Here is a 27,055-nt window from a genome sequence, read left to right on the forward strand (position 1 = left end):
TACACCACAGTGCTGATCCCGGTTGTTTGCATCTTGGAAGGACTTGGACAAAGAAGGCTGTATAGATAGGAGCTGAAAGACAGCTTTCTTACTTCCAGATTGAGTGGACAGGGGAGTACAGGAGCAATGATGATCCACAATTCATCACAGCCTTAGAACTTTCCAACGTCTGGTTACCTGGAAGGCTGAAGTAGCACTGATGCTCCAGAGAAGGCATCCACTGATGCATCTTGCTCCATGTGTGCTTGAAACCCTAGACCTGGTGAAACAAAGAATGGCAGTGGGAAAGAGTGAATAGAGGCTCTGAGGTCAGCCACACCTGGTTTGGAGAGCTGATCCCGCCTTTCACTGTGGGCAGATTCTAAAGCCTTCACTCCCACATGTTACAGCACCTGTCTCTCAGAATTGTGATGGTTCCATTAGGTAGTCCAGGCAAGAAGGTGAGCTTGATGCTTCACAGGTGCCCAGCCCTCCAGAATCTATAGCTACCATTATTAAAGCCCTATGGCCAGTGAATAACTAGTTATAAGGAACAGACCATTTAGAGTAGTGGAATCCATGGAACCATTTAGAACTCTAGAACTTGACCTCCAGCAACACTTAACTGTTCAGATTCACTTCCCTTTACATAGATTGTGATACTGAGATCTAACTGAGGTCACAGTCCTCTCTCTCGTCTCCAGCAGTGGGGGCATTGAGCCCCAGCTGTGGCACAAAGTACCTGTGTCTGCATAGCTTGTGCTATCTTCCACAAAGACAGGGAAGCTAAATGCACCTTTCAGAGTCTAACAAAAAAATGGTCGTGGGTACTTCCTAAACTGTCCACAGAGGTCAAGGGATGTCTTGTTATCTTTTCCCTTCCAAATAAATGTCAAAACTTGAAAATAGAGTTCTTTTCTTTTTTGCCCTCATGAATGAATGCATATTTGTCTAAAATTAATTGTATTGCAAAGTATTGAGAATGCTCTGACCTCTATGTAGATGGATCCTTGTGTATCTCCCAAAACAGTTTGTCAATGTCAGATAAAACTTATCCATGTATTTCAGATGAGATGGGAAAAGGACACAATTTGCCAAGCAGTGACGGATTAATCCATAAAAGAATGGATTTATATTTATGGGGTCTTTGGAGGGTCATCTTTGCTTGCTGAGGGCTTATGGGAGTTGCTATGAGGCCAGGTGATTGGCACCCCTGTGTTAACCCAAAGGTGTAACTTCACTTTCAGAGGTCAAGAGCATTCTTACCACTTGCAATGACTGTCAGGTTGCACAGAGAGTAGAGAGTTTCCTTCTTTCTTTATTTTTTTTAATATTTAACAAGCTATTGCATGCCATATCTTCTATTTTTTTCTTATCTCTTTATTTTCCTTACTAGCGTGATTCTCAGGTTTGTGAACAGCCTTTTGATGCCTTCTCCAGCCAGCAGAAAGAGGCCTGGGAGAATCCAATCTTACTATGCTTGTCTTTCCCCACTATCTTGGTTTCCTTTGTCTCCCTTTTTCTGATTTCTTCTCCCATCTCCCTCTTCTCCCTCTGCCTTCCCCTCCTCCTTTCCCCTTCCCTCTCCTCTTACTCCTCTTTCTTTTTTATATCCCTGTGTTAGAATTCTCTGCATTAGGCTAGAGTTTCTTTTTTCACTTTCCCCTCCTCTTTTACTGTTTTTAATTGTTTGGATGCATCTGTTTTTCCCTGGACTTACGTAAGGTGGAAAGGTCAGCTATCAGAAGAGGGCTGGACACTGCTGATAAAGCCTTCAGGAGATTGGATTGGAGTCATTAAGCTGTGCCCAATCCCTGAAGTCATAGAGTCTGCACTGCTGCAGGGAAAGAGAAAAGGAGCTCAATGCGTGGAGAAGGCAGCCCACGTCACATGTGCTGCTTTGCCTGGTGAGCCAGGAGCAGTGTGCTCACCACTGAGCCAGAGCCCTCCCTCAGTGACAGATGCTGCCAGTACCAGCTGCGGTGACTCTGGGACATTGATGTCAGCGTGCATCTGTATGGGACACACATACAGGAAGGCCTCAGAGAAAGGACTGAACTGGAAATTGGGCAGCCAGTATCCTGGAGATCAAATCTCCAAAGATGTCCACTCCAGAGTTACTTTGCAATGATTACAGTTACATAAAAGTACAAAGACCTGCCTGTGGTCTTGGCTTACTTGCATATTTCTTTGGACAAACAATGAACTATTCTAGGTTGCATAAAGAAGTAGAAAATATGATTTTGAAAGTACATTCCATTGCTGATATGTAGATTTCACTCCACCAATTCTGTCTTTGAAATAGAAATCCAGGGTGTGTCCCTCCTCAGACAGGGCTGTGGAATCCAGTTAATTCCTTTTTCTGTGTGTGCCTTGAGGTAAACTCAAATTCAGAGTTATTGGAACACATCCATATAGCCTGTCTGTCAAAAAAAATGCCTGATACAATACTGCAGTGTTTACAGAAATGGTAGACATCTGAAATGAGAAGGAAGAATAAGTGAAACACATAATAGTATCATATAGTGATACATACATAATAGTATTATGTAATGATGCATAAATACATCATTCTCAACTGTTTTCAAAGCTTTTCCATTCTTCACATATTCCCTAAAATATGATGCATTACAATCTGACAGGACTTTTCCATTTTCACTATCAACCCAGCTTGTGATGAATGGTCTCTGTAAAGTTTTGTTGTGGGAATAAATAAATGATCAAATGAATGAGTAACTTGAAACTTTCAAATGATATATAATCAGTTATGTTTATTTGGGCCTCATTGGTGCCAAACACGGTAATAGGAGGGTTCAATGAGGAGTCCAGGTTTTCGCCATGAAGGGTGTGTATTCTGGTTATATTGGTCTTTCCACATCTGTCATAGAAAAGGGACCAGGGCATAGTCATCAGAAAAGGGTTGTTGTCTAGGATAGCAGCACAGAGGCCCTAGAAGTTCTTACAGTGGACTGCTTATCTCTTGAACTCTAGACTAGTACTTTGTGCACAAAAATCAAAGTCTCGTTTATATAGGAGAATCTGTAAGGTTGGAGCTTAGACCCAGTTAGTTTTATTCTAAATTCCTTCATTGTCAGTTATTTTTATTGTCACTTATTGCTGTTCCAACAGGACAGTCTTAAACTCCTAAATTTAAACTCCTCTCCTTACAAACTTCAGAGAATAATAGCTAAACAGGTTGTCGTGGATGTTATATGAACTGTTGCCTGCATGAAACTAAAACAGAGCTAAAGCTCATAACACACAGTAAGCTGAAAAAAAAAATAACCATGTTAGCCAGCATTGTGCACATCGCCATTACTGTCACTCCTATTGAGGGCGTGGGGCATTTCTGGTATGTAAAACGGTGGAAATATGTCCAGTCTGTCGGGTTATTGTGGGACCAACAGGAGAGTATTTGGAAAGAATGTCTTGCTGTGCCAGGCGCATGGTAGAGGAACAAGAAGTCTGTCTCCTTCCCCTTCTTTCTTTGTTTCTCTTTGTGCTTCAGCTGAGGCCCTCAGGTGTCAGTGCTGCTCTGGTCAGTGGCCCAGTGTCATTGTGGGACCCTCCGAAGGTTCCAGCAGCTGAGTAAACTTAGCTGCTTGAAGCTTGGGTAGTTGGATAGTATGAAGGAGAAGGAGAAATGGGCAGTTCTTGGATTTGCAAGACAGAACTTTCTTTGCAAACTGAGTGTGCCAGAAGCTGCCATTCTGGAGCTTTTGTGACATTTCTGCCTGTTCCTGGAGTTACCTTAGTAATTCCTGAGGGAACACTTCTCTTTGTAGAAGTCATTCCATAAAATGTAATTAGTTCCTTATAGTACATAGGACAGTTATGATCCCAAATCCAAACAATTGGAAAGAAAAACCTTTATTTGTGCTAGTGTGCTGTGATAATTGATGACAAATTGGATGACTCTGAGTGACCATGAAATCATAAAGAGACTTCTGAATCCCCAAAGGGAAACCAGTTTTTTCTAAGGATGACTTCAGGTTAAAGTTAATAAAAATAGTTACTTAAAAATAATATACCACATACCTGAATACATATATCATTAGTGTAATTATGAGTTCTTCATAAATCAGGATATCAATATTGAAGTGATTGGAAATTCATCGTTAACAAAAATATTCACAAATTCAAGCCCCTTTCATTGTTGGTGTATCTAGAAAACTAAGAAATTTTACTTGATCAGCTTTAATTTTTACCCTCTGACATATGACTCATGTGGAATGACCAACCATTTTGGATTTCTAGAGACCGGTCCCATTTTAGCACTGAAAGTCCCATGTTCTGAGAAACTTATCCATTTTCAGCCAATTGGGAAGGTTGGTTACTCTTCTTTGAAGAATCTGGTAAACCTTTTTTCAGGCAAGCACTATGTTTTGGCCAACATCTTGCTGACAACACACAAGGGAAAGGTTCTCTGGCTTAATGGTATTTTGAACTTTTGGCTTCTGCTGACTTTCCTTATTTTTTAAAATTTCTCTATGGAGTGCTGAGAAATTGACCTCATTGCATTGTTTGGGAATGAAAGAATGAATATAAGTCTGTGGCATATGTGACTTTTTGAGCAGTAAGTTTCTGTTGTAGATCATTATGATGGCATTCTCAGATTTATCTCTTTCTCATGTTTATTTTAGTTGGTGTGGTCAGCCTTCCATGATAGGATCACTCCTGAAAAGAGATAAGACTAGCAGGCGCCGCGGCTCACTAGGCTATTCCTCTGCCTGCAGTGCCAGCACATTGGGTTCTAGTCCCAATCGGGGCGCCGGATTCTGTCCCGGTTGCCCCTCTTCCAGTCCAGCTCTCTGCTGTGGCCCAGGAGGGCAGTGGAGGATAACCCAAGTGCTTGGGCCCTGCACCCACATGGGAGACCAGGAGAAGCACCTGGCTCCTGCCTTCAGATCAGCGTGGTGCACCGGCCGCAGCGGCCATTAGGGGGTGAACCATTGTAAAAAGGAAGACCTTTCTCTCTGTCTCTCTCTCTCTCGCTGTCCACTCTGCCTGTCCAAAAAAAAAAAAAAAAAAAAAAAAAAAAAGAGAGAGAGAGAGATAAGACTTGTGAACCTGTGAGAGAGCCAGGAAGAGTCAACTTCCTCTTAGACTTCTGTTTCTACTGTATCAAGGTGCATCTTTGCTGGTATCTATCTGGAGATTTCATTATATGTGGCAGGAATGAGCCAACAGTCCTTATGTTCTTAAGTCTTGGGCCATGTTTATATGGGTCCTAAGCATGTCTCCTTACTTTCTGGTATTTTGATTCATTCATCTACAAAATGTGGTTAGAAACATTGCCCAAATGGCAATACTTAAAGATATCACAGCCTGGATCTATGGGACATTTTCAGACCACAGTTGAAATAACAAATCCCTCACTGATTTTTTTTTTTTATTTGACAGATAGAGTTAGACAGTGAAAGAGAGAGACAGAAAGAAAGGTCTTCCTTCCGTTGGTTCACTCCCCAAATGGCCACTATGGCTGGAGCTATGCCGATCTGAAGCCAGGAGCCAGGTGCTTCCTCCTGGTCTCCCAGCAGGTGCAGGCACCCAAGCACTTGGGCCATCCTCCACTGCCTTCCCAGGCCACAGCAGAGAGCTGAACTGGAAGAGGAGCAGGCGGGAACTAGAACCTGGCGCCCATATGGGATGCTGGCGCTGCAGGCGGAGGATTAACCAAGTGAGCCACGGTGCCGGCCCCTCCCTCACTGATTTGTAATAACTTGTAGATTAAAAAAATCACTGATGAGTCTTTCTTAGTGTTTCTGGAAAGGGATAGGATTTTAGATTTATGGATACTGTATTAAATGTAAATACAGAGTTGGCAAAATAAGCTATAAATAGATAAACAAGCTTACCAGTTTTATACTCTATTATAGGGTCTTTTAATCTAAATTTTATGTGTTCTTTTTAATCACAGAACAAATAATCTTTTCCCTGCTGCAGCTACCTTCATGGGAAACCCTGAGCATGTTTCTGACCTTTGCCCTTTGAGTCAGAGCTCAGAGTCCAGCTGTTTAGCTCAGAGTGGGGTTGTTGGGGGGCATGGCAGCATCTGTGAATAGTGGGTGAATCATTCTGACTTCGAAGGAGGATTGCTATTTTAAATTCAATGCCTCCAAAGTGGATTTCCTTATTTATGTGCTCACTATCAAGACATTTTTGGCATTTCTAGATTTCCAGTGTTGCCAGTGTATAGAACTCCCATGATTTTTCCTATCGTCCCTGTGACCTGTGTTCATATCCCAAAGTATGTGATTTGTCCTCCTGAGTGTTTGCTGCAAACCTGTGTTTGCTGAGCAGACAGATGTTCCTGTAGCAGCAGGCGGAGGGTGTTCATTCTTAACAAAATTAGATAGCATACATGAAAGTGATTCAGAATCTGTGACATGCTATGTAAATGTACAATTTCCCAGGGGTCTTTGTCAAAGATGCCCAGCCCCAAATAGAAACAGAAGGTAGCATGAGCTAATGGGAAGGCTGCCATTCTGGAGGTTGACCCCAGTTTGCATTTTGCATCTGGGTCTTACTAGTTATAGTATTGTACAACAATGTAATCCCTTTTAAATTTCTGTGTATTATTTTTGTTTCTTATTTGCAAGGCAGAGATACATAGAGAGAGATACAGAGAGAAAAACAGAAAGAGATCTTCCATCTGCTGTTTCACTTCCCATACACCTGCAGCAGTAAGGGCTATCTCAGGCCAAATTCTGGAACTCAGAACTCAGCCTGGGTTTCCCAGGTGGATGGCAAGGACCCAGGTACTTGAATCATCACCTGCTACCTCCCAGAGTGTGCATTAGCAGGAAGCTGAATCAGAAGCAGAGGAGCCAGGACTCAAACCAAACACTCGGATACAAGATTCAGATATCGCAAGTGGTGTTTTAACTACTGTGCCAAATAGGCACCCAAGAATTCAATCCCTTTTGAATCTTAGTTTTTCATCTGTGAAGTGGAGCTAGTGAAATTTCATTGCAAAGGGCTTTTATGAGAGTTAATAAAAACATACCAAGCATTCCAGTCCCAAGTTCCCCTATCAGATGATGTAGGAACAGAAATAATGTTGTTTCTATTAATAATATACTGGTTTTAATGGTGTTTTGAACTCTTGCAACTTTAAATCATCACAACAAATCATGGTTAATTCCTGCCAAGCATTATCTATTTAGTATTTGCTTTATTGATATCATATATAAAGGCTTGGAACATAATACAGGTTTAAAAAGTTAATTTCCTCTTCTTTTTACACAATGGCAAAAAAAAAAATTCTTCTGCCTCTAAAAAAGACTCTGCTAATTGTCTGAGATTAAGAAATGATAAAAATGAAATCAACATTGGCTCAAGTTTCATGCACACTGTGAGTTCTAGAACTGAATTTGCAGTCACTGAAGATTTTGGCATGTCTTTAGGCCTCTTGAATCAGATCACTAATTTTTAAGTCCACATTCCTTTTAGAGAGCTCATCTACCCACCCCTCCTTCAACATAACCCATCTGTGTCTAACCCTGAATTCAGGTCATTTCCTATTGCTCTGGACACTGGTTATTATCCATTCGTTCTTGAAGGCTCTAGAATGGGGTAGATTTTTATTTTTATCAGTATCAGCTTCCATCTCCTCACGACTCTTGCTATTTTCTTGGGAGGAGAAGGAAAGGCTGCCTAGTTAGCAAGGAAGACACAGCCCAGGTTTCTAGGTTTTGCAGCTCTGCTGGCAAAGTTCCCCAGTTTGTGTCTCCAAACAGGGTTTTAATCACCTGGGCTCTAGTGCTTGGCAGTGAAAGCTTTAAGAGTACTGCAGAAATGGTAGATTAGCCACATTTAACAAAATAGAAAGTTTTCATTGTGTCATAAAAAGCCTTATTGATCTTGTCCAGGCATTGACTCCAGGGCCTTTTAACAGGCTACTCTGTCTAGACTTGCAGGCTAGAGCTCACACAGCCAACAAAGGAGAGACTGGACTGCCCTCCCACTTTGTGCTGGGGCAAGTGAAGGAGGGCACAGACCCAGCGGGGGATTTTCTTAAAGAACTAGCATGGTTTTGTTCTAACGTGGAAAAGAAAGGTTGAGAGGCTTGTGGTACATGCTTGTATACATCCCAGACTCTAGCCTCGTTTGACAATCTAGTATTTGCTGTGGATCATCACATACTAACAGATTAAGGTGTCTTCTCCATCCCTCAGCTTCCATCGGTACTTTCTCCCTTTGTTCTTGGAAGCCAGGCTTTGCTCCATGATGCCAAGGCACTGAGCAATGGCTCTTCAGCAGGTGGAAGGCAATCAGAGGGCAGAAGAGGAACTTACGACTTTGGATTCATTGTGACCCATCCAAGTGCATTTCAGTTCCATTCTGTAAGCCTTTATTTAACACACCCTGGGTTCCACGGGAGATTTCTCAGCATGAGGTTGAAGAATTGGCACATATGCAAAAACCAGCCAAGAATCATTCAAGAGTTAGTGGGCAATTAGGTATTTTACCAGAATCATCTGCTGAAATTTAACTTTTTGAAAAATGTGTGAAATAGTTTCCCAAACAAGAAAGCATAGGCCCCGTAGCTGAGGATCTTATAAACATTAGTCACTCAGATTAAATAAGTCTAAGTATGTGGCCATTTTTGCTATAATCTGTGTACAAAGATCTGGTTGTGTTTGAATACTTGCCTTATTCCATTTCTTCTCTTCCTCCTCAGAAGTTACCACTACCTGAAGTGTATGGGAAGACTTCCTGTGTATGTTTTCTCATTCTTGTTACACATCAATAGTGTTATGCTGCTTATGGATTAGCGATTACTATGCTTGTGTGTCTGTGTGTGTGTAAATGTGTGTAAGTTAGTGGAAATAACTACACTCAAGTGTGAGTAAAAACATATAGTTGATATTCTTCATTCTCTGTATACTCCAAGCTGAGTGAGGGAAATTTGAGGTGATATGGCAATACTTGGAACTTGGTAGCCTCTGTACTCTTTCTTACTTTAAAATCAGGAATCATTTGGCTCTTGAAATACTTGTGGGAAGTGTTATGTGACATCCAATCATTTGCTTTCTCTGGATACATAATAGTCCATATGCATTAAAAATCCATATTTATTATTTTTAAATATCTGTATGAGTTTGTACAAGTTCAGTGACTCCTTCATGACTTCTGTATTCCTTTCCAAACATGTATTTGAAAAGAAGAATGATGGAGAGAACAGGCGAGACAGAGGGTGCTCCTACCCACTGGTTCACTCCCCAAATGCCCACAATAGTCAGGTCTGGGCCAGGCTGAAGCCTAGAACCAGGAGGTCCATATGGGTTTCCCACAAGGGTGGCAAGGCCTAACTGGTTGAGCCATCTGCTGCCTCCCACTATGCACCTTAGCAGGAGGCTGGAGTCCAGAACTGGAGCCAGGCACTCTGATATGATATGTGGGGTACCCCAGATGGCATCTTAACTGATATAATGAAGGCCCACCCTTAGATTATTCTTTTTGACCTAGGCCAAGGGTAAAAAAATATGTAGGTTTGTGAGTGTGTGTACTTTCTATAATCTTTATTTTATTTAAAAATTTTAAAAACTCGAACTTATCTCCAAGAAGTCAATTGTGGTTAAATTTTTCACCTTTCTAATCATCCAAACATTCTATGTATAAGTTTGAAAAATGTATCTTCAGTAACACAGTGGCCCTAAGTAAACTTTAAAGTTATCAATGTATTCAGTTATCATTGACCTCATGTGGTTCCAAACGTGTCTGCTATTTTGACTTGGGAAAGCAGGCCAAGAATCAGTTTCTGGTTGGTGATTTCTTCTGATGCCCTAGCTTTGGGGACCACATCAATATTTGTTGGGCTCTAAAGTGACACCCAACATGTTCCCCTCTGATTTCTATGATCTATTTGTGGAATAGAAACAAGAGTCAAATAGGCAGCCATGTCAAGGCTCCAAGCACCTGTTCCAGTGTTCTTTTGCCTGTTAGGTTAGAGCATGTGACTTTGAGTTGCAGGTAAACTGGGCTTCCTTCTGATTTTCCCTTTGAGTTAAACTTACAGAGTCAGGAATGGACAAAAGAGCTGGACCACTTCAGGTCTTGTGGCACTGGGGCAGAATATTCCCTGACAGACTTCCTGTGTAGGGGAGCCTCAGAGAGGACTTACAGGCCTTGGAGGAAGGTAGCTCTGAAAGAGAAAGGCAGGCCATCGCACAATGCTAACCATCTAACTATGAAATAAGCACCCATCTATGAGTGGATCTCAAACCCTTCCTGTATCACCAAGCCGATGACTTGTTCTTTTCTCGTTGTAGAAGTAAGTGAGTAAAGGAAAGAAGGTTGACATGTGGTTCCAGACCTATTCCCCCTTGATGAATGGGACAAAAATGTTCTTTTGGAGTCATGAGGACAGCAAAATGGGTCCCCTCTCCCCTTTTTAAAGATGCATTTATTTTTTTGAAAGGCAGGATTACAGAGAGAGAAGGAGAGAGAGAGAGAGAGAGAGAGAACCTTCCATCTACCGATTAGCTTTCCAAATAGCTACAATGGCTGGGCCAGGCAGAAGCCAGGAGCCAGGAGCATGGAACTCCATGTGGTCTCTCACGTGGTTGGCAGGGACTTGGGCCCATTCTGCTGCCTTCCCAGTGGCACATTAGCAGAGAGCTGGATCAGAAGCAGAGCAGCCTGGACTTGAACTGGTGCTCCAATATGGCCAGCTGCTGGCACAAGTGTTACCTGCTGTGTCATAACAATGGCACCCGGACTCCCCCTTTCCAGGAAGAAATGCATTGTATGTGTTGAACACTTGCTTAATTGACTGACCGCAATGAAAATGAGAAGCTGGTAGTGAAAGAAGCCTAATTACAGTTTTACTCATATGGATTTGGTGGTTATGGGAAAATGAAATGTACAACATATCACATAAATGGTTGTTAGTGGTCAGGCGGGCATAGCAGCACAGTTGGCTCAGGGTATGGTTCTTAGCAATATCCATCCTATTTTGGAAATGTTTGCAGCTCCCTCTTCACCCCTCTAGCCATTTGTTCACCCATTAACCCTTAATATACTATGCACATAACAGTGCCTCAGGCAATCAAAGTTCTTCTCTGCTAGTTCCCTTCCCCAGAGACTTAAGAACAGAGCAGGCTGGCGCCACGGCTCACTAGGCTAATCCTCCGCCTTGCGGCGCCGGCACACCGGGTTCTAGTCCCGGTCGGGGCGCTGGATTCTGTCCCGAATGCTGCTCTTCCAGGCCAGCTCTCTGCTGTGGCCCGGGAGTGCAGTGGAGGATGGCCCAAGTACTTGGGCCCTGCACCCCATGGGAGACCAGGATAAGTACCTGGCTCCTGCCATTGGATCAGCACGGTGCGCCGGTCACAGCGCGCCGGCCGCGGCGGCCATTGGAGGGTGAACCGACAGAAAAGGAAGACCTTTCTCTCTGTCTCTCTCTCTCACTGTCCACTCTGCCTGTCAAAAACAAACAAACAAACAAAACAAAACAAAACAAAAACAGAGCAGATAAGACCCCAAAGCATATCTTGAACCCCACACAATGTCTGTTGTCCTAACTGCACTGAACTTCTCTCCACCCCCTTGAACACCTCATGCTTTTCTGTTGGCCATGCCAGAAGGATGTGCTATTTCTTCTAGCTAGCATTTTCTTACTCCTTTTGCAGGTGAAGTGCTACTCATACTCCAACACACAGCCTGAGTATGACCTTCTGTATGGAGCCTTCCCTAACACCCAAGGTCATTCATCTCTTTTCTGTGTGCCTATCTCACCTATTAAACATTTACTACACTGAATTGTAAGTCCTTGTTTGTGCCTGTCTGCATTATTCACCATGATAATAACAGCTCACATTTCTGTTGCTAGGAATTGGGCCAAGAGCTTCATCAAATTTGATGCCTCGCAGTAGCTCTATGAAATACGCCCTATGGTTATTCTCATTTTTTAGATTAGGAAAGAGTTGGAGAAGTTGAAAAAGCTAAGGCTTGACAGACATATTTAAGTTAAGTTAAGTTAAGCTAAGCTCAGCTCCAACAGCTGATTGTCACATCTAGGTCTGTCCAATTCAAGGCCTTAATTTTAACGTTCCATGCCACCAAGTTTGAAGCCCAGCTACACAGGGCACCCCATTCATGGGGGTCCATGTCAGGACTTAGCAGGCATCCAACATTTTTGAGCTTTACTATTTCTCTTCTATAAACTATCAGCTAATTATTGCAGTTCACAGGGTTGCAGTGGAAGTTGCAATTTACAGGATTGCATTGAGTGCACCATCTAGTGTGCAGTAGCACTGGGAATCTTAATTCCTTAAATGAATCAACCAAAATTTGGCTTTTGTTATAATGCAACTGAGAGCAATGCAGTCTTCAGGATGCCATTAGCTTTCTAGTGATTCCAGTGAAGCGTGGTTTTCCAGGCCATTCTTTTGTGGACTGAGGCAGCTTCCCTCGCCAGGAAGCTGGCTGTTTATTTTCCAAGTGACAACTTGATTTACTATTTTCCTTCTCATCACTTTCAAGAAGCATCTGCGGGCTTGTGAGTGACCCAGGCAGCGTGGAGAAGTCCATTTATTTCCCTGCTGCATTTTTCCTATACAGAGTCTGAGGATAAGGGCTAGGAATGGCCTCAGGAGGTCAAATTTCCTATGTGCTTTCTTTTGTAGTGTAGGATCACTCACAGCTACACAATTTCCTGTCTTCTGGTACTCTCTGCTTTTAAAATACCTGTGTGATGGGATATGGCAGGTAAAGGATTCTGTTGCTTGTCCTTGGGGGGATGGCTCTGCAGTTTGATCTCTCCTAATGCTTTGTTTGACCATAAAATACACTGTAAGGAGGATAGGAGTGAGAGAACTGAGAGTGCAGTTGCTTGTGCAGGTTTTAGCCTTTGAAACTCAATCAGTGTTTGCCCTCCCTCCCCCCAGTTCTAGCTGGAAATGTTAGGTGATGTGCATTATTATTCACTCTTACAATAGGATGTCTACTTTCCCCTCATTTTTGCAAATATGATCATCTCACAGCCTAATTGACAACTTGAGTGACTGCCCACACCTCCTAAGAGTTCCATGGTTTTGCATGGGAAGGAAACAGTTTGTACGAGAACCAACTTACACTTGCCTTGCCTTTTTCTTTTGCCAGGAAAGTACCCAACCTGCTGTTTTAGCTCAAGGAACCTTTCACAACTGAGTGGATATGAAGTTCTGCTCCCCCCTTGCCCACTTTCCCTCCCCAGCTCTTGAACTGAGAACAGCTGTAAATTTGTTCTGCAGTTGTATAGCTCATGTCTTGGGCTCTCTGCTTCTTTTGATATCATCGTGTTTTTTTCACCTGAGGACTAGTGGCCAGAAGGATTGGGTGATCTGCAAGTTCACAGTTCAAGAACTCATAACTTGTCACTGCAGCTGCTCTAGCAGACGAAGCATGATGTGACCTGGAGTTCAAGGAGGCTGGGAAATGAGTCAGCAGGCCATCCATTTGTCTGGAAGGGAGGCAGCAGGAGTGTGCTTCGTTCACTCCTGGTAGGCCAGGCCAGAATCAGCGTTGTCTTTGTATCCACTTAGACTACAGTACTGAACAGGTGCAAGAGGCCAATTTGAAGGACAAAGAATATGACAATGAGAACAATTTATTCTCTGAGGCCCATCATCAGTAAGGGGGCTTTCACGTCTTTTCTGGAGCATAGCAGGTACTTTGTGCAGGGTCATTGGTTACAGCCACTCTAGAGGGGTCAGCATTTTAATAGGCTTTTCCAAGTGCCTAACAATTTCATTTCTAAGGCTCTCATGGAGGTGAAGAGCATGAGCATCTCAATTTGGCTTTTAAAAATCTAGTCCTGGAGAATGTAAAGGAAGAATCAGCCTACTCCTCTGCTTTCCTGATTGGGGCCCTGCCTGGGGGGATTACCTGTTGTCAGTGGCTTTGCCATTCCATAGGTTGAACTTCATGCAGCAACAGAATATCAGATATAGGGTTCTAGGCACCTGTTCTAAGAATGCCAGTTTCTGGTAAGGTGGAGGTATGGTATATTAGCAAAGCTAATGGGATGGAAGTGAAAAACTATTGTTTTCAAACTGGCACTTCCTAGTGCCTTGAGCAACCTGTCTAAACTCTGTGTGACCTCCCTTCCTCACAATGGAGCAGTTACAGCAAACTGACCTCACGGAGTGATGAGGGACTTCAAATAATGTTTGAGAAAGCAATTAGAAATACATGATACATCTGAAAAACTATGACCATCTGCTTGCAAATGACCCTGGAGTTCTTTTTTTTTTTTTTTTTTTAATTTATTTGACAAGTAGACAGAGAGAGAGACTGAGAGGACAGAGAGAAAGGTCTTCCTTCCGTTGGTTCACTCCCCAAATGGCTGCCACGGCCAGCGCTGTGCCAATCCAAAGCCAAGAGCCAGGTGCTTCCTCCTGGTCTCCCATGCAGGTGCAGGGCCCAAGCACTTGGGCCAGCCTCCACTGCCCTCCCAGGCCACAGCAGAGAGCTGGTCTGGAAGAAGAGCAACCGGGACTAGAACCTGGCGCCCATATGGGATGCCGGCGCCACAGGTGGAGGATCAGCCAGCCCTGGAGTCTATCCATTCATTCCTGACATGTTCTTATTTTCATGCCTTTCTTGACTCATGCTGGGTCTTTTCCCCTTGTTGTTGTTGTTTTTGTTTGTTTGTTTTTTGTCTCAGGACAAACTTTGGTTTTCCATGATTGCTCTTGGGTCTTGGGCATCCAAACTTTGGCCTCCTCCTATGATCTCTGGTTTGCTCATCTGTCTGTATCTCAGTTCCTTAGTTTATTTCTGCCCGGAACCTTTGCTTCTGCTCATCTCCAGAAAATGCAAACCTCACTCTAGAATTTCATGGCTCTCCTGGCTGAGCTAGTCCAAGGAAACATGTAGAAAAGGTGTTAAATTTCCTTATAAAAGATTGTAAATCTTTAAAAAGGACAGGTTGGACTCCTCCATCCTTAATGAAACTATGAAATGGTAGACTTCAGAATAAAGTCCAATTTTTTAAATCTCAAAGCCTAGTTGAGGTTCTTAAGAAACCAGACCGTTAGAAAGCACAGGCCCACACTTTTTAGACTGTACTGTATGTCAGTGTCACCTGAGTATTTTAATATGCTTTGCAATTTCTCAAAGAAATCAACTTATTAGTATTTAAGGCATTGGTTGGGTATTTTCTGGAGTAGAACAAAGAGGGTAAAACAGAATCGAGTAGTTGCTAGTTAATGCTATGTATAGATTGGTACCTTGATTGGCAAGCCGTTCAAAAGATCAGTACTCTACATATCTCATAATAACTGATTTAAAATCTTGAGTTGCATATAACTGGATTGCATCTAATGTTTAATCAATTGGACACTTACAAATAATGGATAAATGATTTGTTGTCACACAGAGTTGAGCTCTGCTTTTCGTGCGATGAGAATAACATTTTTATTTTAACACTCATGGCCAGTGATTGTCAACTTTGGGTGATATGCTTTCCATGGATCTAAGTAGTCCATTAGCTCTGTCAGTGCCTGCTCTTCCCCAAGCTGGAGCTTGATGCTGTGTGCTGTGTTACATAATCCTCTGCACTGGTTCTCTCCACCTGTTTAGCTTGAATACATACAAGGTGATTGCATTGTCTTTTCAACCTCATTCTCCATGTAAATTCCAAGGCTAGCAAACAGATCTGGGGCACTGCTGGGTTTTTCTAGTGGAGAACTCAGAAACTGGGATGAGCTTAGAAATGTAAATTTGTCACAACTGGGTTTTCTCCTTTTTACTTATGTTCACCCTGAAGGTGATAAGAATGTGCTTGGGTCTCAGCTCCTGGAAGGAAATTAAAATAGGCTGGGGTCTAAGGAACAAAATAATGTCAGTTGTGAGAGTATGCAAAAGAATAATTTCTTCAAGGTCTTTCCTGTCTTTCTTTTATAGCCCTTTGTTTGCTGTTGCCATGCCCTACCAGGGTTGTTGCTCCCCACAGCGGTCAAGGGGAAAGTATACTATGAATTAAAAATGAAAAAGTACTTTCTTTACCTAAAATATGATTTCAAGATGAGCTTTCAGTTGTCTGTTGATGGACAACTGTTGCAAGGAGATATCCATGCAGTTGGGCTGTTGTTGCCGTTGGTAACCTCACTGGTCCAAAGAGGTAAACTGAGAAAATTCATCTCTGAGTGAAGAGATTGGGAAGGTTGTGAACTCTTGTAGTAGTTTTCATTAGATGCTTGCAAAAGAAGGCACCTAGCGCCATACAATCTTGCTTGGTATTTTTGCATGGAGATTAGCATAAATATGCATGCGATTTACATAGGCATTTTCTTTCTCACATTGGTTTTACTTATTATTTAATTATTGTGACATTTTCTTCTCTACACTGATGTCGTCCCCCAGCCTCTCCCCAGCCTGGCCCCCTCCCACCCACACTTTGGCTTCCTACATTAAAACAAGTTCCTTTGTCTTTAATCTACGCAGATTCCTTAGGAGAGAGGGAAACATTTCTTTTGGTGTGCATTGGTGATTTACACAGAGTGGAGGATATTGGTTTCTGGCTTAATTTATCTAAGATTTGGAATGGCTTCTCTCTTTTTTTTTTTTGGACAGGCAGTTAGACAGTGAGAGAGAGAGAGAGAGAAAGGTCTTCCTTTTTCCGTTGGTTCACCCCCCAAATAGCCTCTATGGTTGGCGTGCTGTGGCCGGCGTGCTGCACACTGATCCGAAACCAGGAGCAAGGTGCTTCCTCCTGGTCTCCCATGCGGGTGCAGGGCCTAAGCACTTGGGCCATTCTCCACTGCCTTCCTGGGCTACAGCAGAGAGCTGGACTGGAAGAGGAGCAACAAGGACAGAACCCAGTGCCCCAACCAGGACTAGAACCCCAGGGTGCAGGCGCCGCAGGTGGAGGATTAGCTAAGTGAGCCACGGCACTAGCCTAGAATGGCTTCTAAGTCAGTGCATGGCCCCCTGGAATCTTTCATGGTCTTTGAGAAGTAGAGAACGAACATCTAGTTTCCAGAGTTGACGGGCAAAAAAAGTAACTGATACTTAGGGAAAAGCCTGTCATAGCTCTAAAATTTATTGTTTTGACAAATTCCTTGCTCTAATTATGTAAAAAATATTAAGCACCACATAGTACATTAAATAATATGCTAGTACCTTGCTGCTTTGTGTCAAGGTTTTTCCCCCTTTGAAGGGTTCTCAGTGATTAATTTAAGCTCCTCTATACTACTTGTCTTGTTCATTTATCTCAGTTCATTGGGCACACAGGTGGAGGTAAAATGTTTATGGAAGAACACCCATTAGTGTACCATGTGTCAGGCCAAGGACATGTAAAATAGTTGTTTCTGTGCACATCCACATTTCCAGGAAAAGAGCCTATTGGGATAACTGCATTTGATTTGTCATCATCTACTCTAGATCAGGGTCACCTCCAGGTCTCTTGTCCAGTTGCATTTTACCAGTGCCATTTCTTCCAAAATGAGAGGACATATCATGACAATGGACAGGGTGCTGGGGATTGGATAAGATCTACTTCAAATATGCAGACAGTGTTGAATTTCTGCTTTGTGATTTTTTGAGGCTATCTTTGGTAAAATGCATTTGGCATGAGTTCTGTGCTGGTGATCCTTGTTAGTTACCAATGTGTAGATGTTTGGGACATGCAAGAGAAACTTAATCTCTTTAATTCTGTGAACTATGAAGTTTAGGTTCATGCTTTAATAAGCTCAAAGGCCATGATTAATTTAGGAAAATGTAGTGGGTATTCTTCCATCCACATTAAGAGTATCTCTTCTATGGTTTTGACCACATGATAAGAAAATATTTATATTTTACTTAGATAACTTACCTAGGGCTACAATGGTTGATATGAACTGAGTGGATGTGGACTTGGCTTTGGTTAACAATCATGAAGTGTGTTTCTGACAAGGAAAATCCAAGTTCTCTCAACTTCGTTTTGTAGCTCCTCTGCACTTTGCTTAGAGGGAAACTGCTTATATAAACTTATGTTGTTGCCAATTCCTTTCCATTAATGAGGCGCTTTTGATAGCTTTTGACCACTTTTGACCAACCCTCATACAAAGTAGGCCATCCTGAGTGAGGCTGTTGGCAATAAGACAAATGGAAATCTAAAGACCATGTGTCCAAATTATAAATCCAGTCAACAAATGATTAACTACAAGATAGCCTGCACTCTTAGCTTCAACAAATATAACTTTGTAACAAACAAAAAAAATCTAGGTTCAAATTTAGAATTTTGGTTTCCTTTGACTTTTGCTTTGGGAAGTGAAAGAGCAGGGAGAACCAGCCACCTCGCAGTCCAGAGCGTGTGGCCTGGCTTTCCTTTCCCACCTTTGACTCTGCACTGTGTCACAGGGGAGTGATCTAAATGTGTGTGGCTGCGCCATCCCATGTGGCCAAGCACTGCCCATACCTCTACAAACAGTGCTCCATTGATTCCATTCAAAGTTTGACATCTGGACCCTGCAACTTGACTTTCCCTCAAAAAGATGGATCCAGGGAAGAGGCCTGGACAGCCATGCTAGGGTTTAGGAAAGTACAGGGTTCCAGTGTCTAGGATATGGTCTTTAAGGAGAGTCTGGGCTCCAGTGGAACATAAGCCTGGTCCTATGAACTCGTAGTCTCTGCAAAGAGGAATGTGACCATAGTATGGTCATATGTGGCCATACTCTAATACAGTAGACCTCTGGAGCAGTGGTTCCTTTTGCTCAAGTCCAAGCATGGGATTGCTGTCTTCTTGGAGCATATCACCAAATTTCTTTCTGTTCCCCTTTTTAAGACCTGCTTGATCACCACAGGTCCAACCTCCTACATAATAATCCAGCAACATTCCACTGCTGGGCTCAGGACTCTACCATAGAAACCAAAGTTAGGTGGGTTAATGATGGATAGAAATCAGAGCCAAATCTTTTGGGGCAACTGGTCTTTAGTTATTGGTCAATAAAATATACCAGGAGCTAAGGAGTTCTTTTTGGAACAGTTAATTATCCATTCTAGACCAGCTCTTCTACAAGCATTTAAAAGCCATCACTGAAGCCAAAGCAATGTAAGCCTCACTTGACCATTTTGCATGAAATTTGCTTTTAGGCTGGGGAAATTGAAAGGGAAGGCAGCCAGCTCTCTTGCACCACCTCGTGTGGACACAGTTTCTCGGCAGTTCCCGGTTCTGCTAGTTTCCCTGGTATTTAGATATAAACCTCCTGGAAGAACTGGATGTAGTGCTGGGGTTGTATCTTTGCGAGGGCAGGGGCATTGTCCTCAGGGCATGTTCTCATTGATAGACACATAGACTGAATTTGAAGGTCAAGTGTTGATGGTTTCCTGCTTTTTCTTTTCTCATAGCTCGGGAGGAGAATGTGGCCACTTTCCGAGGTTCAGAGTACCTGTGCTACGACCTGTCTCAGAACCCGATCCAGAGCAGCAGTGATGAGATCACTCTCTCCTTTAAGACCTGGCAACGTAACGGGCTCATCCTGCACACGGGCAAGTCGGCTGACTATGTCAACCTGGCTCTGAAGGATGGTGCAGTCTCCTTGGTCATTAACCTGGGCTCCGGGGCCTTCGAGGCCATTGTGGAGCCAGTAAACGGAAAGTTCAACGACAACGCCTGGCATGATGTCAAAGTGACACGCAACCTCCGGCAGGTAATGGCTGAGGGGAGAGAGTGCGAGAGAGGCTCGGCTGAGGGGAGTTGGGCAGGAAGGTTTGAAGCAGGTGTCCGGTGAGATGGAGAGGGTGTAGAGAAAAGGGTTTGCATAGATCGAAGTCTAACTTTCTCCCAGTCTTTTCAATTTCACAAGGAAATTTATTAAAATATGTTTCTCCTCATACTTCAATTCTCCATTTGTGCTTGCTATTTAAGGAAAACATTCCGTTGTGTAGATAATAAAAATTGTAAGTGCTCCCATCCCTTTTATTCTGCTTTCCGTTTATCATTTTCTTAATTACATTTGAATCTTATCACATTATTGTTAAATTCAATTAGGGAACAGCATTTTGTTTCTGTAGCCTGGTAGATTTTTTCAGTCTTTGAAAATACATTTTTCTTTTTAATTAAGTTAGCCATTGCTGCGATGCCATAATTTTAATTCTTGCCAGAAAATCTGCTTTTTTCTCTTCCTTTTGATTTAGTACCCCCACAAACTTACTTACTTACTTACTTACTTATTTATTTTTTCCTGTTGTTATGTTAACCTCTAGCCTTGGAATTCATTAGCTGGGATCTTTCTGAATTCCTCTGTTTCTCTGTTCCCTGATGCGGTGGCCCCACCTTATTGCCCCTTCTCTACCTCCGAGACTCTTCCGTTGACTGGGAGGCCTGGAAAGTGGAAGGACCCAAATAAAAAAGCCAGCTTTGGAGCAGCCTTTGCCGGTTCTGACCATGTTCAAGGACTCTCATCGCTGGTCGGTTCCAAGCAGGCAACTCCGTCAGGTGACAACACTTTCAGAAAGCCTTAGCCAAGTGACGTTGTTTGTGATTCCGTCACAGATAATGACAATGACAGTAGTCGTAACACCTTATCACTCCCACCAGTAGGAGTGTTAGACTCCTAGTCGGTGCCAAGGCCACGTTTTCCGTGTCACTGTTTGAACTCTTTTGCTTCCCTTTTCTACTTGTGCGTTTGCCATGTTGCGTAGCAGTCATCCTTTATTCATCAGAAAACACCGTGCAAACTTTTGGCAAAGGCTTACCACATTTTGTTTTGCAGCATGCTTGAATCAATGCCTTCGTCTGTAAACATTTAAGTGTAAAAAATGACCAATGTTTGCATATGTTTTCTGTTTGACAAAAGTATGACTCATTAGTAATGCTGAACAAGTGGCATAGACTGGCACACACTGGAAAAGTCCAGTAGTCAGAACGTCCATTTCCATATTCCAATATGTCAGGGAAGCCACATGGGTGGGAGGTTCCATTCTACCTGGGGGGGAAGTTGCCATGTGACGTCAGTCATCTCAACACACGTGGAGTCAACCTTTTGGAATCACTGTTCCATGTTCAGTCTTTAAGGCCAAAGAGTCCTACTGCTGATAGTATCTCTCATTATTCCCCCCGTACTTCCCCAGAAGAGAACTTCCCAACTGTCAGGAGAACGCACATCAAAGTTCCATTTGCTAACAAAGAAGGGCTTGATAAATGCGAGCTGTAGAAACTAAAACAAAGCCAAAATATGACCTTTCCTCAGCTTTGATTGACAAGTACAAAATAAATACCTGTTAGGCTTTACTTAGTGGACAGGAGACTTTTCCTGTGCCAGGGAGCAGTGTTAGATCATGATTCTCACCAATTTGTTGTCTCTCACCTCCCACATATTTCTTAGCCACTTTAGAATGTTTCCAATTTGCCTGAGAAAGGCTTGCTTTTGTGTCTACTGAAAACACTTGTTGGAAATAGTATCAGGCCTCAGTTAAGTCATTTCAATTAGAGAGGAAAACCAAACTGTCATTCAAACATGAGTTGTGCTGGTTTAGTCGTAGTCTCTAGAGGGAAGCCACCCTGAGAGATTTCTGCTCACAGTTCTAAGGCTCAGCTCCTCTCGACGCCCTTGACCAGGCCCTCGACCTTTCTACAGCACTGTTTCTGTTTGCGAAATGGTGATTACAATCCTCCCCAGCCATGTGCGCTGTCTAAATATGCAAAGCACCTTATGCTGCAGTAGGATTATGAGCTCATCCATGGTCTGGGTGCTAGACGCGCTGTGACGTGCGCGTGATTTACACACTGAGCATCCTCTCTCAAAGGTGACTGAGTCTCCCTGGTGCCAAGGATACAGCCCGGTGCAGTTCTCTTGCTAGACAAGGTGACAGAGGCCTGGCGGCACTGGGATCGTTTTTGGCAGGAGGAGTATAAATCTCACCTGGGAAAGTGCACATAGAACAGAACTTCACTGAGATCCTAACTCGGGTTTTCATGCAAACCTAATTTGTTGAAAGGGAGGCGAATCTCTGAAAAGCAGTCGATTTTGCACCTGCAATATTTTCAGTGCTCAATAATCCAAGGTTATTATTTTCCCCATGAGAAGCCATGTATAGGAATCTTTTTGCATTCCCCAAGATACAAGATACATTGGTAAGGGTAGGAGGCCCCTATCAGATTTCAATTAAACTTCAAATCATTTCATAAATATCTTTATATAAAATTTTAATGTAAGTATTTTCATATTTTTGACTTTTGGCAGCCTCTTGCACATTTATTGGTGATGTTGATGGTGTCTGTTGGCCAAACATCACCTGAAGAAAGTTTACCTGGAGTTTCATTACCAAATGGACAAGAACTTTCCTCATTTCTTCCTTCATGGTCATCAGTTTATGGCTTTGCCTTTAAGTCAAGACAGGGCCACAGGCTGGTTTTTTACTGGAACTTTCCATGGGGGAAAGGAATGTGGACTTTGTTCCAAAACCTACCTAGCATGGTGGAGGGCCAGTGTGGGAGCGTGTGGAGGAGATGGTTGTCCACTGCCTACCTCAGACTGAGGTCATTCTTTCCTCTTTGTACCACTTTTGTTAAACCAGTCACATAACCTGGGGCCGGCCAACCTTCCAGCCTCCCAGGTCAGGGTGTTCTGACAGTTTAGTGTCTGAAAACAGCAAAGAGAAAACTAATTGTTGGCCTTCTCTCATCACAGTTAATTCTCCCTACTTTCCATAGGAGAATTGCTTAAAAACCTTAAAAGGCATTGTTTAAGAACAGCATCAGGAAGACTTAAACATGAAACATTCTGGCAAAAAAAAAAAAAAATAGTAGCCTCATGGGATGACAAAGATGACTCCAATTTCTTTGATGCATTCTAATGACACAGTTATTCTAAACCAAGAGGAAAGAAAGATTACTTCCCACCAGCCCCAGCTGCACAAATTCACAAAAATCAGGGGGGCTGTGGATCTTTAAATGGAAACTCAGGACATACTACACAATGCACTCCTATGCTGGCTTTGATCTGTAAGTGTGTGAAGTTCTTTTTGTTCTAGGAGAAAATCATCATCGTCCATCCATGTAGTCAGAAGTGAAAAAAAAATCCCAACATATTGGTATTTCTCTGTTTATCTACATGTGGATTGACAAACGGGGTGGGGGGTGCTTTCTTTCAGAGCAGGTGGGATTTGTATGTATTAAGAGGGCGGGAAGGGAACGTGGGCAGTGTTCATTCAGAAGAGCCCTTGGGAAGTAAGTATGGTGTTAATTCCACCTGGGATGAGGTCTGATCAGAGTGGTATTTGGAAGAAGCGGGGCATTACGAGGGCATGGTGGAGCACAGGTCCTTCCCTGGCTGTGCCCAGGGTGGCAAGGTTTTCCATAGAGTCCTGGTCTCATTGTCTTCCCCCACCTTCTCTTTCTGTGTTGGGTGCCTTTTTTTTGAAAAACTAACACAAGATCATTCATGCAATGTGTCATTTTACTAACCGACTAATGTACTAACACCCTAACGACTCATCTTTGTTTTTGGTTTTTTTAATTAACAATCGTTCTGTTCACAATTTTTAATTTCCTTTCTTCCCCCTTCTCCGCAAAGCACTCAGGCATCGGACACGCTATGGTAAACAAACTACATTGTCTGGTAGATATCATTCTTATTGTCTCTTTTTTTGGGTTTGCCGTGTGTTGCCACCCTTTTCCTCCCCAAATCCCCCTGTTTATCCTCTTTTATACTTATCTCTTCTTCTTTTTCCATTTTTGTTGAATTAAATGCAAGCCTTTGTTTTTCTTTTAAAATTAAATTTTAAAAAAGACGGAAGGGGACGCACCCATCCTGAAAATGGTATTTTGGATCCAGTTTGGTGGGGATGGTTTCCTTTTCTCCAGTTTCCAATTTTTTCCCTAATTTGTTTTTTTACAGAAATCTTTTTAAAAGAAAGTTTTCCCATTTAGTTAAATTTGTTTTACTTAGTTTTCTTATTTTGCACCTTCCAAGAGACAGATGAGGGACGACAGATTTACAGTGAGGATTTCTTCTCTCAGTGCCTTCCTCTCCCCTCACTCTTCCCCCTGTCTTTCCTCTCCTTCCTGCTCCTGTAATGCCCCTTTCTCTTTTCCTTTTGTGTGGCCACAGCTGCCACAGGCGATCTGGAGAGGAAGCAGCTCTCCTTCCTCCTCTCTTCCTTTCCCTTCTTTTACTTTTCTCCCCCATATGGCCCAAGAGAGCCCCTCCAGTTGTGTTCTCCATCTCACCTCTGCATGGCATGTTCCTGTCTTGTGGACTCCCCATTGCCTCAGCATTTCCTCGTTCACCTCTTCATGACTAACAACTTCCCCACCATCAACCCAACTCCACCTTCTTCTCTCCCCCAAATCTTCTTCGTTCTCCTCCCATCCTTCATCTAGTTGGGGTTGGGTTTGGACTTTTTCTTTTCTTTTTTCTTCTGTTCTTTTCCTTTTTCCCCCCTTTTTTATAATGAGGGAGGTGGTAGGCAGGGGAAAGCTTACCTGCTAGTTGTGAGGTTTTTTATTTTTTATCATTTCCATCTGTTCTTTGGTTTGTATAATGCATGCCAGTGTGAAGTGGATTTTGATTCTTTCTGTTCTTTCTCCTCACCTTTTCCTACTCCCCTACTTTTGTTCTTCTGCCTTCCCTCTTAGCTTCAGATAATTTTCGCATGAGTGTGTCAGTGTGTGGTGTATGCACGCTTCGAGGTGCCATCTTTCTCTCTGCTCTCTATCCTTTTCATGGATGTTGGGGTGTGTGGGTGCTATTTCTTCCCTGTGGGCATTATTATTATTATTATCATGCCTTATTATTACTTTCTTTATTTTGAGTTGCCTTTTTGGTTGGGGTCATTTCTTCTTTTGGTGGTGGTGATGGCAGTCATGGGAGGGCAGGGGTTGGTGTCCTGGGGGTTCCATAGCATGTGTCATCCATAACACATCAGAACTGAGAACCTTCTCCTTCCCTCCCCGAATGCATGTTTGTCAGTGTGGTGTGAGCCAAAAAAGAAACAAATAAAAAAGAAAAGAAAAAAGGAATAAACATCAACAACCAAAGACCAACCCCTAACAAACCCCATCATCCAATGTCTCCTTTGCTGTTTCTCATTACCATCATAAATAACAATCATCTAAGAAAAAACAATCATGTTAGCAATGAGCTGAGACAAGTGATATCGTCTGAGGATGGTTCCATTTTCTAGCCTGACTAAGTCAAGAGTGCAATGGACGGAATAAGGTGCTCAGCTTGGCCTTTCTAACCAAACTCTCCCGTGAGTCTACAGGGGGATACTGGAGACTTGGGGCTTAGGGAGGCAGACCAGAAAATGGAACTTGGCTGCACATATCCAAATCAAACCAAATTAGAAAGAGTATACCTCAACAAAATCTCAATGAAGTGACATCACAAGCAGGGGAAGCCACTGGATTTTGATAGGATGGTAAGGTCATTGCTGGGGTTTTTTTCTTTTGTCCCTATGTCGCTCTACCAGGTGACAATCTCTGTGGATGGCATTCTCACCACGACGGGCTACACGCAAGAGGACTACACCATGCTGGGCTCAGATGACTTCTTCTATGTGGGAGGAAGCCCAAGTACCGCTGACTTGCCCGGCTCTCCCGTCAGCAACAACTTCATGGGCTGCCTTAAAGAGGTAAAGTTCACACGGCTCTGTTTATTCTATGGAGGGGGGATTTCAGAGCAGATGAGATGCTGAGATGGATGGCTGCATCTGTCCTCTAGTCTAGCCCATGAGGTGATAGGTGGTAGCAGGAAGGACGCTGGACTTGGAATCAGATGTGCTTCATTTAGGTCCAGGCTTTAGCTGGTTGGTGTATCACTTAGGGGCTCTGTGGCTCTGTTTCCTCCTCTAATAGAGACTTTTATCCCACAGGTATCTGTTCTTTATACATTAAATACAATAACAGAAAAAAGCCTTTGAAATGTGTAAATCCTGGATGCTGTGCTTCTGACTTTAGCTAGTAGGGAAGCTCTAGCTAAAAGTGGTTCAATTTGTGGGTGTGTACCTTGTCTAAAATATAACATATGTATTATTTTGCCTATGCCAAGCCCAGTGTTCCCAAGAGTCTCATTATTTGAGATGAGGGAAAATTCTCAGAATATAACATTAAGGCTCAGAAGATTGGTTTTTTTTTTCCTTCCCTGAAAGCCTTTAGTTGTAGCTGTACGAAAGCAGTGAGGCTTTGCCATTACTCATTTATTACTATTGTAGCTGATGTGTTGAGACCTCTGTCTGAGAGCAAGGGGGGCTTGAGTCAAGTGTAAGTTCAGTCTCTAAGGTCAATTGCTGAGGCAAAAAGAATCAGACTTGATTTGGTAGAGTTCTTTCAGAATACTGTGTCATCAGAGAAATACACTGTACATTTTGCTTAATCTAAGCTAAGCTTGATTGCCTAAGATATCTATACCACTTCCCCAGGGAAATTCCTTGAGAAGCTAACAGTGTTCTTTCTGTAGATAAAAATTCCTTGTGACATGCTATGAGCCTCCTCTCAGGGCATATGTTTTATTCTTATTATAGTTATTTGAAATTTGTGGAACATTACATCCATTCATTCCGGTCACTGGACTGTGAACCATGTCAAGAAAGGAATTGCAGCTGTTATGCTAGACTCATAGTAGGTCTGTAATAAGTATGTGTTGAATGGGTCACTTTATCAAATAATCACTGGGTACATTTTTATGTGCTGTTACTAAAGGTGGTAGCTCTTTGCAAGCCATGGTCTCTTTGCTCAAAGACCTTTTAATCTAGGAAGAGAAATGAGATCAGTAAATGAATAATTACAGTATCTTACACCATGTGTTCAGTGCCAGAGACTAAATAGAGAAAGCAGATAAATTTTAGGTGGGAGTCAGTTTTAGAAAAGTGACATTTCAGATGGGCTTTGTTGCAATAAATCATGTGTGAATTGAGAGACAGGGGTGATCAAAAGAGGGAAAATCCAGTCCTGTTGTTTCATGCTGCTTCATATTGTTCTTAGTCTGAAGGACAAATTCAGAGAATTCAAAGTTCTTCCTCTTCTGTACTGGATGTTGCCTCTGCTTCTGCTGGCTTCAGGGATTGCACTGTTAGTTTTGAAAGAATTTTGTCGGCGAGAGCACCTCTTCCCTGAGAAATACCCCTATTTGAGTAGATTAAAGGCATAAACTATCCAATG

The 27,055-nt window shown here is 42.7% G+C and overlaps 1 protein-coding gene across 47 annotated transcripts in view; it reads left to right on the plus strand.

The window, feature by feature from the left end:
- The window catches only part of NRXN3 (neurexin 3), a 1,789,124-nt gene that overhangs the window by 481,331 nt on the left and 1,280,738 nt on the right, over window positions 1-27,055 (plus strand). For 29 of the 47 annotated variants that reach the window (XM_070065303.1, XM_017349372.3, XM_017349370.3 and 26 more), the window contains 2 exons: window positions 19,300-19,601; window positions 25,369-25,530. In XM_070065303.1, the coding sequence (XP_069921404.1) occupies window positions 19,300-19,601; window positions 25,369-25,530 (464 nt within the window). Of the gene's footprint in view, window positions 1-19,299; window positions 19,602-23,468; window positions 23,493-25,368; window positions 25,531-27,055 lie in introns of all 47 variants that reach the window. The other 18 variants (XM_070065300.1, XM_070065299.1, XM_070065301.1 and 15 more) reach the window with 1 other exon arrangement.

Source organism: Oryctolagus cuniculus, chromosome 20, assembly GCF_964237555.1.
Source record: "Oryctolagus cuniculus chromosome 20, mOryCun1.1, whole genome shotgun sequence".
Lineage (NCBI taxonomy): Eukaryota > Metazoa > Chordata > Mammalia > Lagomorpha > Leporidae > Oryctolagus > Oryctolagus cuniculus.